The sequence below is a fragment of the Amblyraja radiata genome, chromosome 23 (genome assembly GCF_010909765.2).
Source record: "Amblyraja radiata isolate CabotCenter1 chromosome 23, sAmbRad1.1.pri, whole genome shotgun sequence".
NCBI lineage: Eukaryota > Metazoa > Chordata > Chondrichthyes > Rajiformes > Rajidae > Amblyraja > Amblyraja radiata.
In genome coordinates this window covers 4712871-4724935 of record NC_045978.1, presented here as the reverse complement: position 1 = coordinate 4724935, position 12065 = coordinate 4712871, and the positions used below count along the sequence as shown (strand labels likewise).

At 46.2% G+C, this 12065-nt stretch overlaps 1 protein-coding gene across 4 annotated transcripts in view; it reads left to right on the top strand.

Moving 5' to 3' along the window:
* Positions 1-12065, top strand: part of uckl1 (uridine-cytidine kinase 1 like 1) — a 70394-nt gene that overhangs the window by 28857 nt on the left and 29472 nt on the right. For all 4 annotated transcript variants that reach the window (XM_033041402.1, XM_033041404.1, XM_033041405.1 and 1 more), the window contains exons 4-7: positions 2029-2199; positions 2332-2403; positions 6609-6798; positions 9653-9714. In XM_033041402.1, the coding sequence (XP_032897293.1) occupies positions 2029-2199; positions 2332-2403; positions 6609-6798; positions 9653-9714 (495 nt within the window). The remainder of the gene's footprint in view (positions 1-2028; positions 2200-2331; positions 2404-6608; positions 6799-9652; positions 9715-12065) is intronic.

The window sequence follows — 12065 nt, the reverse complement described above, 5'->3', positions numbered from 1 at the left end:
CTGAGCCTTTTTTGGTATAGAATTGGTAGATTATCTGAGGCTTTTTTTCACACAGTTAAGGTAGACTACCTGAAGTTTTTTAACAGCTTTGAAAAGTCGAACACTAGAAGACATCTTAAACACTTAAACATCTTAACATTAGAAGACTCTTAAAGATAGCGGAGTCACAGGATATGGGGAATGGGGTACTGATTGGGGATGATCAGCCATGATCACATTGAATGGCGGTGCTGGCTCGAAGGGCCGAATGGCCTACTCCTGCACCTATTGTCTATTGTGTATTGTCTATTGACATGGCTTGACGGTGAGAGGGGTAAAATGTAAAGGATATGTTTCGGGGAAAGATTTTTTAGTGAGTGCCTGGAACACGCTGCCAGGAGTGGTGGTGGTGGCATTTGGGATAGTGGCATCAAAGAAGCCTTTAGATATGCAGGGAATGGAAGCATATGGATTACCTGCAGGCTGAGGAGATTAGTTTAACTTGGCATAAAGTTCGGCACATATGTTTGAGGCTTTTAGACAGGCACGTGGCAATGCAGGGAATGGAAGGGTATAAATCATGTGTAGGGCGATGAGATTAATTTAGCTTGGCACAATGTCTGGCATGGATATTGTGAGCCAAGGGCCTGTTCCTGTACTGCATTCTGCGCACTGTGTTATTGAATGAATGAATATCCAAGTATTGTCCAAGTACGGACACATACAAGGAATTTGCCTTGGTGCTCCACTCGCAGGTAACTACTCGATATACAGTAAACAATTAGGAATAAAACATAAGACATTAAAACATTAAGAATATGCATCCATTGTTAGTGAAGGAACCCTGAATAATCTTTAGGGTTGCTACAGACAGCACTTTGTCGTGCCGGGATTGCACGCTGACACCTCCAACGTGACTTGGCTAATGTTTCTTCCCAGCTGTTTTCAGGCAACTGAATCATCCCAACTGTATCACAGTCTGGTACGGCAACTGCTCTGTCTCCGACCAGAAAGCACTGCAGAGGGTGGTGAAAACTGCCCAACGCATCACCGGTTCCACACTCCCCTCCTTTGAGTCTGTCCAAAGCAAGCGTTGTCTGCGGATGGCGCTCAGCATCGTCAAGGACTGCTCTCACCCCAACCACAGACTGTTTACCCTCCTACCATCCGGGAGGCGCTACAGGTCTCTCCGCTGCCGGACCAGCAGGTCCAGGAACAGCTTCTTCCCGGCGGCTGTTACACTACTCAACACTGTACCTCGCACCCCCCCCCCCCCGACACTCCTGCCACCAGGAAAAAAATAATAATTGCACTACTATGACTGTATGCACGTAAAAATATTTATTTATTGCTCATATTCTATGTGGCTCTTCTAGGGAGATGCTAACTGCATTTCGTTGTCTCTGTACTGTACACTGCACAATGTCAATAAAGTTTGAATCTGAATCTGAATCTGAACCAGAGAGCGGTGCTGAACTACTATCTACCTCTTTGGTGACCCTCGGACTAATCTCGATCGAACTTTGCTGGCTTTACCTTGCACTAAACGTTCTTCCCTTATCATGTATCTGTACACTGTATAGGGCTCGATTGGAATCATGTACTGTCCTTCTGCTGACTGTTTAGCACGCAACCAAAGCTGTGCACTGTACCTCAGTACACGTGACAGTAAACAAAACCAATGGATAACGTAACTGACCAAATCGTACGCGTTAGACAAAAATGCTGGAGAAACTCAGCGGGTGAGGCAGCATCTAGATGCGACATGCACTAGGGACGATTTACAATGTTACCAAACCAATTGGCCTACAAAACCTGCACGTCTTTGGAGCCTGGGATGAAACTGGAGGCCCCAGAGAAAATCCACGCGGCCACGTGGATAACGTACAAACTCCGTACAGACAGCACCCGTAGTCGGGATCGATACCCGGGTCTCTGGCGCTGCAAGGCAGCAACTCTACCGCTGCGCCACCGTATCGACCCACTGTCTTGTTATCTATTTGTCCAACTGTTGTGGTCAATTAAAATTATTTTGTTTTATTCCCGCAGGTTCTGACTAAAGCACAACAAGAGCGAGCTGCCCACAATGAATATAACTTTGACCATCCCGACGCTTTTGATTTTGACCTCATCGTATCCACTCTCCGAAAACTGAAGCAAGGAAAAAGTGTGAAGATCCCGGTGTATGACTTCACATCACATTCCCGGAAGAAGGACTGGGTAAGCCCATTGTGATAGAGTGGGCGAGTTGGGCCGAAGGGCCTGTTTCCACGATGTTTGGCTCTTTGCCTCTACTTATTATTGTTTCTTGGCTGCTACAAAACTGATTCATTTTCTGTATCTTTTCATCAGAAAATATTATATGGAGCCAGTGTGATCATTTTTGAAGGCATATTGGCCTTTGCTGATAAAGAAGTATTGAAGGTGAGTGCCAATACTTGGGAAGGGGGGGGTGGAAATCCAACTCATTTCTGATTTACAGCATGTTGGGCCATTTGATCGTGGTCGATGCCCAAGGTTACTTAACTGCAGGCCACTTCCAGTTTAGATGTTTAGAGATACAGCGCGGAAACAGGCCCTTCGGCCCACCGAGTCCGTGCCGACCAGCGATCCCCGCACATCAACACTATCCAACACACACCAGGGACAATTTTACACATACACCACGCCAATTAACCTACAAACATAGAAACATAGAAACATAGAAATTAGGTGCAGGAGTAGGCCATTCGGCCCTTCGAGCCTGCACCGCCATTCAATATGATCATGGCTGATCATCCAACTCAGTATCCCGTACCTGCCTTCTCTCCATACCCTCTGATCCCCTTAGCCACAAGGGCCACATCTAACTCCCTCTTAAATATAGCCAATGAACTGGCCTCGACTACCCTCTGTGGCAGGGAGTTCCAGAGATTCACCACTCTCTGTGTGAAAAAAGTTCTCATCTCGGTTTTAAAGGATTTCCCCCTTATCCTTAAGCTGTGACCCCTTGTCCTGGACTTCCCCAACATCGGGAGCAATCTTCCTGCATCTAGCCTGTCCAACCCCTTAAGAATTTTGTAAGTTTCTATAAGATCCCCTCTCAATCTCCTAAATTCTAGAGAGTATAAACCAAGTCTATCCAGTCTTTCTTCATAAGACAGTCCTGACATCCCAGGAATCAGTCTGGTGAACCTTCTCTGCACTCCCTCTATGGCAATAATGTCCTTCCTCAGATTTGGAGACCAAAACTGTACGCAATACTCCAGGTGTGGTCTCACCAAGACCCTGTACAACTGCAGTAGAACCTCCCTGCTCCTATACTCAAATCCTTTTGCTATGAAAGCTAACATACCATTCGCTTTCTTCACTGCCTGCTGCACCTGCATGCCCACTTTCAATGACTGGTGTACCATGACACCCAGGTCTCGCTGCATCTCCCCTTTTCCTAGTCGGCCACCATTTAGATAATAGTCTGCTTTCCTGTTTTTGCCACCAAAATGGATAACCTCACATTTATCCACATTATACTGCATCTGCCAAACATTTGCCCACTCACCCAGCCTATCCAAGTCACCTATCCAATACGCCTTTGGAGTGTGGGAGGAAACAGAAGATCTCGGAGAAAACCCACGCAGTCACGGGGAGAACGTGCAAACTCCGAACAGACAGCACCCGTAGTCAGGATCGAACCTGCGTCTCCGGTGCTGCAAGCGCTGTAAAAATGACCACAGTCCTTCAAGCCTCACATGGTGCACCAGCCCTAGTGATCTCTGCAATCTTTTTAGTTTAGTATAGTTTAGAGTTACAGAGTGGAAACAGGCCCTTCGGCCCACCGAGTCCACACCGACCGGCGATCCCCGCACACCAACACTATCCTACACACTAGGGAACAATTTTTTACCGAAGCCAATTAAGCTGCAAACCAAAGGGCCAATGTGCCACACTAACTGTACGTCTTTGGAATGTGGGAGGAAACCGGAGTTCCCGGAGAAAACCCGCGCAGGTCACGGGGAGAACGTGCAAACTCTGCACAGACAGCACCCGTGGTCAGGATCGAACCCGGGACTCTGGCGCTGGTAAGGTGGCAACTCTCCCGCTCCCTCCGCTCTTTGAGTGTTGACTGGATTTTCAAAACTTCAGGCAGCTTTGAAAGTAGCGACTGGCTGTGAGCTGCAATTGGTGACCTTCACCTGCCCAGCTCGCCTGGTCAACTGTTATACTGCTTTAATTAGCTGAGATGAAGTGACTGGGCCACAGGGTTCGGAGGGCCTGCAGTGGGGATACATCTATTCTGATTAATAAAACCAATTAGTGTTCCACTGCAGACACTAATTTCGAAACCAAGGTTTATTGGTATTTTATTTAACACTGTGAAGGTTGCTCACAACTCCATCTACCGACACAGGGGCTTTGGAGGTGACACACAAGTAATGTTTACTTTGAGTTTAGTTTCGAGATACAACATGAAATCAGGCCCTTCGGCCCACAGAGTTCTCAATCCCCGTCTGCAAATTTTACAAGTACTCTTCAATTGGGTTAAATCTGAGGTTACCAAACTTTTTCGTCCCGTTTACCCCTGGCAACTTTAATAGCACAAAACAATGTTAGTTCAGTTATTTATGAATAATTTATTATTTTTCACATATGAAAAAATATGTACAAATCCAGAATCACCCCAGGGTAGGCGAAATTTAACCCCTGAAGGTAAATTTACCCCGGGATGGGTACCCTTGGGGTAAATTATACAGCATGGAAATAGGCCCTTCAGCCCACCTGTGAGTTTGCACTAGTTCTATGTTCTACCAATTTCACATCCACTCCCTACATATTAGGGGCAATTTAGAAGCCAATTGACTTACAAACCTCCACGCCATTGGAATCTGGGAGGAAACCGGAGCACCCAGAGGAAAACTACATGGTCACAGGGAGAACATGCAAACTCCACATAGACAGCTCAGTGGAGGTCAGGATCAAACCAGGGACCTTGGAGCTGTGAGGCAGTGGCTCTACCAGCTACACCACTGTGCCACTCTAACTGTAACTGGTTTACTTCACTATTGAAAACTGTTTTAAAATCTGGCTTAAATCGCTTTCATATGTTCACTGTGTGTGGACCCACAGACTAATTGGCATAATGTTCATGTTTAAGATGGTGAAAGTACCTAAAAATAAACGACTATCTTCATATTTGACCCACCAAGGTTTTTAGTTCAAAGCATGCGAGATGTATGGAAACTTTGCAATCTCTTTGAAAAGTAAAACCGACACAAAAAAAAGTTGTGGTTAGCCACCTATTAATGAGAAAAACGGTGATCTTGTGGTATATTTTTGATCAGTAAGATGACATGAAGTAATCTTCTCAAAGCTGATGATGGGAAAATAATCAGATCAAAGATGATAGGAAAATATTCATAGAGTCATACAAAATGGAAATGAGCCCATCGGCCCATGCCGACCAAAGTGCCCCGTTTACTCTAGTCCCACCAAGAGTTGCTGCCTTGCAGTTTCGATCCCGATAATGGGTGCTGTCTGTGTGGAGTTTGTACGTTCTCTCCGTGACCTGCGTGGGTTTTCTCCGAGATCTTCGGTTTCCTCCCACACTCCAAAGACGTACATGTTTGCAGCTTAATTGGCTTGGTATAAGTGTAAATTGCCACTAATGTGTGTAGGATAGTGATAATGTGCGGGGGTCGCTGGTCTGCACGGACTCGGTGGGCCGAAGGGCCTGTTTCCGCACTGTATCGCTAAAACTAAAAAAAAACTAAAACTTGCCGTGTTTGGCCCGTATCCCTCTAACACATTCCTATGGAGGTACCTGTCCTAATGTATTTTAAATGCTGTTACAGCACCTGCCTCAACTACCTTGTCTGGCAGCTCATTCCATACACTCACCATCCTCTTTGGGTCGAGACCCATCTTCAGACTGAGAGTCAGGGGAAAGGGAAACGAGAGATATAGGTGGTGATGTGGAGAGACATAGAACAAATGTCAACCTTTGGAGAGAAGGAATGGGTGACGTTTCAGGACGAGAGCCTTCTTGGGACTCAGTGTCTGAAGAAAGGTCTTAACCGGAAACGTCACCCATTCCTTCTCTCCAGAGTTGCTACTTGTCCCGTTGAGTTACTCCAGCTTTATTTGTCCACCTTTGGTTTAAACCAGCGTCTGCAGTTCCTTCCAACGTAGCCGTCTGTTTTAACACAAGCAGATTTATAATTTTGTCATCTCCCAAGAATGAATTGCATTGTCCAAAATTTCTGAGAGTTCTTGAAAGGTATTTTCATTTTCTGCACAAAATATATTCTTGGTATATCTCCACTTTTTTCTTTTATTTCTTTCCTTTTCCTCTCTTATATCTTTATTCACTCTTTGGCCACACTACTTTGGTAGTCTAGGGGTCCTATCTTTTCATTTTTCACATTTTCCTTCTCTTCTTCTTTCTCTCTTCTTTTCCCTCATTTTCGGGTTAAAAGGTCAAAATTGAAGCTGTACAATAATTTTTACATGCCGAATGTTTTATTCTTGTACAATTGCTTCTAATAAAAATAATTTAAAAAAAAAAAAATCTCGAGTAATTTTTCTAAATATATTGTATGCACCGACCGGTATGAGATTGGCCACTTGCTCAGCGTGTTGCTTTGTGGTTGCAGCTCCTGGACATGAAGATCTTCGTGGACACGGACTCTGATATCCGGCTGGTCCGCCGCCTACGGAGAGACATCGCCGAGCGTGGGCGGGACATCGAGGGGGTTATCAAACAGTACAACAAGTTTGTCAAGCCGTCCTTTGACCAGTTCATCGAGCCCACGATGCGGCTCGCAGACATCGTGGTTCCACGAGGTATCTGCTTTAATTTCTCCATTTCATCTCTTTTATGAATGTCGAACTGCACTACAGTGCATCACGGGCACATAGAAACACAGAAAATAGGTGCAGGAGGAGGCCATTCGGCCCTTCGAGCCAGCACCGCCATTCATTGTGATCATGGCTGATCGTCCCCAATCAATAACCTGTGCCTGCCTTCTCCCCATTTCCCTTGATTCCACCAGCCCCTAGAGCTCTATCTAACTCTCTCTTAAATCCATCCATTGATTTGGCCTCCACTGCCCTCTGTGGCAGGGAATTCCACAAATTCACAACTCTCTGGGTGAAAACGTTTTTTTCTCACCTCAGTCTTAAATGGCCTCCCCTTTATTCTAAGACTGTGGCCCCTGGTTCTGGACTCGCCCAACATTGGGAACATTTTCCTGCATCTAACTTGTCCAGTCCTTTTATAATTTTATAATTTTCTAGAAGAACTCCCTCTCATCCTTCTAAACTCCAGTGAATACAAGCCTAGTCTTTTCAATCTTTCCTCATCTAACAGTCCCCCCATCCCAGGGATCAATCTCGTGAACCTACGCTGCACTGCCTCAATCACAAGGATGTCCTTCCTCAAATTAGGAGACCAAAACTGTACACAATACTCCAGATGTTGTCTCCAGATGTGGTCTTACCTGAGCCCTATACAACTGCAGAAGACCCTTTCTACTCCTACACTGAAATCCTCTTGTTATGAAGGCCAACATTCCATTAGTTTTCTTCACTACCTGCTGTACCTGCATGTTGGTCGGTATGGGCATGTTGGGCCGAAGGGCCTGTTTCCACACTGTGGCACACTATGACTCTGTGAACGGGCTCTGTGGCCCACAATGTTTGTGCCCGGCATGGTGCCAAACTCAACTGATCTCTTCAGCCTGCACTTGGTTCAATGGAGCATTTACTGCCACGTGTGTGAAGTGCTAACATACCTTGGGGAAGAAGATGAGGAGGAATTTCTTTAGTCAGAGGGTGGTGAATCTGCGGAATTATTTGCCACAGAAGGATGTGGAGCCTAAAAGTCAATGGATATTTTTAAGGTGGAGATTGATAGGTTCTTGATTAGTACGGGTGTCAAGGGTTATGGGGAGTAGGCAGGAGAATGGGGTTTAGATGGAAAGATAGAGAAGCCATGATTGATGGATGGGCCGAATGGCCTAATTCTGCTCCTATCGCTTATGAACTACTCTCCAAAATTTAAACTGTTTTCCTTCAAAGTTGCTGTCACGATTGATGTGTTGACTCTCACATCAGTACCTAACTTAGTACAGTTTATTGTTCAAGAAGGAACTGCAGATGCTGGAAAATCGAAGGTACACAAAAAAGCTGGAGAAACTCAGCGGGTGCAGCAGCATCTATGGAGCGAAGGAAATAGGCAACGTTTCGGGCCGAAACCCTTCTTCAGGCTGAAGGGTTTCGGCCCGAAACGTTGCCTATTTCCTTCGCTCCATAGATGCTGCTGCACCCGCTGAGTTTCTCCAGCTTTTTTGTGCACCTTAGTACTGTTTATTCCCTGCTGCCCACGTTTGTCCCATATTCCTCCAAACCTTTCATGTCCGTGGGCCTGTCCGAATATCTTTTAAAAAGTAGTCATAAGGAATAAGAGTAGACTTAGGCCATTCGGCCCATCAAGTCTACTCTGCCATTATATCATGGCTGATCTATCTCTTCCTCCTAACCCCATTCTCCTGCCTTCTCCCCATAACCCCTGACACCCATACTAATCAACAATCTATCTATCTCTGCCTTAAAAATATCCACTGACTTGGCCTCCACAGCCTTCTGTGGCAAAGAACTCCATAGATTCTAGTCCTAGACACTCCAACTAGTGGAAACATCCTCTCCACAACCATTCTATCCTAGTCAAAAACAGTCTATGTCAAGCTGCAAACCTTGCTTTAAATACACAATGCCGTCATTATCTTTAGATTTTGTTTTAGAGATACAGTCCCTACAGCCCCCCGAGCCAGCGTCGACCAGCATACTCTATCACCCACTACACTAGCACCATCTTACACACCAGGGATCACTCGATTGAAGCAAACTAGCGTGACTGTCCTGTGACTAATGGTGTGCCTCATAGGCCTGACCCACTTACGAGACTTTTTCGGCGACTGCCGGCACCCGTCATAGGTCGTTACAGGTCGGCGAAAACTCTCAACACGTTGTAAATCCAGCGGCGGCCAGAAAGACGCTACGACTCTTTGGGCGACTGAGGAGACGACTCACGGCCATACAGGCGACATGTCGCGGGGTGAAGCCTGTATGGTCGTGAGTAGTCGGCCAAAGAGTCGTACCTTGTTCTGGTCGCCGCTGGATTTTCAACATGCTGAAAATTTTCGGCCACCTGTAACGACCTATGACGGGTGCCGGCAGTCGCCGAAAAAGTTGCGTAATTAGGACAGGCCCGTCAGGGTTCGGTGCTGGGCCCGTTACTGTTTGTCATCGATGATTTGGATGAGAACATACAGGGCAAGATTAGCCAGTTTGCTGATGATACAAAAGTGGGTGGTTTTACAGGTTTGGAGAGATATGGACCAAGCGCAGGCAGATGGGGCTAGTGTAGCTGGGACATGTTGGCCAGTGTGGGCTAGTTGGGCCGAAGGGCCTGTTTCCACACTGTATCACTGTATGGCTCCATGACTCTATAGCATACAAACCTGTACGTCTTTGAAGTGTGGGAGGAAACCAGAAAACCCATGCGGTCACAGGGAGAACGTACAAACTTGGTCGGGATCGAATCCGGGTCTCTGGTGCTCTTAGGCAGGAAACTAACCACTGCGCCGACCCTTACATTCCTCCAATTCAGTCTCATATCTGTTGTCTTTATCTTAAGGTGGCGGGAACATGGTCGCCATCGGCTTGATTGTCCAACACGTTCACAGCCAGCTGGAAGAGGTAAGAAAACGACATTCAGTGCAATCATTCCGAGAGGTCGCAAAATGTTCTGTGGGATTATTTATTGTGGACGTGATTATGACCTGTAAAATTAATTTGTTTGTCACATCACAACTGGCCACAACTTCAACTTGGGTCTGTGTTTCTTTAAGTGGAGATTATTACACAAAAATGATTCACGTAGACACGGGGGTTTTTTTGTGCTCCACGCAGGGGGAGTTTTAAGAATGAAATGAAGTAACTATGAGTGTAATTCAAGATGGTTTGCTTATGAGTCCAATTCCTTAGCTTGCACTAAAATGTGAAAGCCTATCTCTGCCATTTTCCAAAGGGGTGGTTGCGTTTACTAGATTCATGTCGCTGCTCGGTTCCTCTTATTAATTTCTTGACATGAGGCATTTTTGTTTCCCTGGTGTAAATTTAAGCCGGTGTCTATGCAACCTGAAATGCATTTTACATAATCTGTGGACATTGCACATTTTCAGTAGCATTCCCCTGTGGAAAAAAGAACCAGGATTAAGGATGGCCATGTGTCGTGAGACAGTTGCATTGATAATTTGCGCAGAAGCGACTAATTTGGGTTGTTCACTGCAATGGTTCCATTATCATCCAACTTTGAGGGTCGATTGTAAAATAATATTTTTATGTTGGTATAATCACTGGTGGTTGACTAATCCTAACATGCTACTAGTTGCCAAGATCAATTTTGTTCCTTTATACGTGCAATGCGTGGATCCAAAAATCTAGCATTTGGCTTTGGTGTGGGGGAGGGAATGGTCTCACTTTGGTTGAAGCCCTTCGTTGCCGAAATGTGGATATTCATGAGAGCCGTTCTTAAAAGAGCCGACCAGTTCAGATCCAAAAAAATACACAAAGTGCTGGATTAGCTCAGCGGGTCAGGCAACATCTCTGGAGAACATGGATAGGCAACCTTTCAGGGCGGGACACTTCTTCTAAGACGCCAGTTACCCCAGCACTTAGTGTCCATCCCGTTTATTGCAAATGCCACTAGGCTTAGAAGGGGTATGGTAGACACAAAATGCCGGAGTAACTCAGCGGGGGAGGTGGCATCTCTGGAGAGAAGGAATGGGCGCCGTTTCGGGTCGAGACCCTTCTTCAGACTTAGAAGGGGCAACTTGGTCGGCATGGGTGAGTTGGGCCGAAGGGCCTGTTCCCGTGCTGTATTGTCTCTATGACTCTAACCATTGAGCGCCTGTAATGAATACTTGGTAGTCAACATAAACAAGGCTGCTCTCAATTCAGCTTAAAGTCCCTCCAGGGAACCAAATCATTCAGTTGTTAAAGATGATTTGATTTCCAGAAACTGGACATGGTGCTTTCGTCTTCTCCCCTGCGGGGAGTCATTTCTGTTATTGTTTCCTGAATCAGATGACAGCTCATTTTATTCTTTAAACTGCCTGAATGTTCTACGCTTTCAGTCATAGAGTCATAGAATCATACGGCGTGGAAACAGGCCCTTCGGCCCAACTTACCCACACCGACCAACATGTCCCATCTACACTGGTCTGAAGAAGGGTCTCGACCCAGAACGTCACCCATTCCTTTTCTCCAGAGATGCTGCCTGACCCGCTGAGTTACTCTGGCTTTTTGTGCCTCTTTGGTTTAAACCGGGGTCTTCAGTTCCTTCCTACACACTAGTCCTACCTGCCAGCGTTTGGCACATATCCCACCAGACCCGTCCTACCCATGAACCTGGCTACATATGACAATAGGTGCAGGAGTAGGCCAATCGGCCCTTCGAGCCAGCACCGCCATTCAATGTGATCATGGCTGATCATCCCCAATCAGTACCCCGTTCCTGCCTTCTCCCTATATCCCCTGACTCCGCTATCTTCAAGAGTCCCGTCTAGCTCTCTCTTGAAAGTATGCAGGGAACCGGCCTCCACCGCCCTCTGAGGCAGAGAATTCCACAGACTCACAACTCTCGATGTGAAAAAGTGTTTCCTTATCTCCGTTCTAAATGGCTTACCCCTTATTCTTAAACTGTGGCCCCTGGTTCTGGACTCCCCCAACATCGAGAACATGTTTCCTGCCTCTAGCGTGTCCAAACCCTTGATAATCTTATATGTTTCAATAAGATGCCCTCTCAACCTTCTAAACTCCAGAGTGTACAAGCCCAGCCACTCCATTCTCTCAGCATATGACAGTCCCGCCATCCCAGGAATTAACCTTGTAAACCCACGCTGCACTCCCTCAATAGCAAGAATGTCCTTCCTCAAACATTGCGATAGTCAATGACTTAGAATGAGACATTTACCCTGCCATGCCATAAACGTCAGTGCTGTGAGTGTGGAGGGATACAGATGACACACAACACATCCTTGTCACCC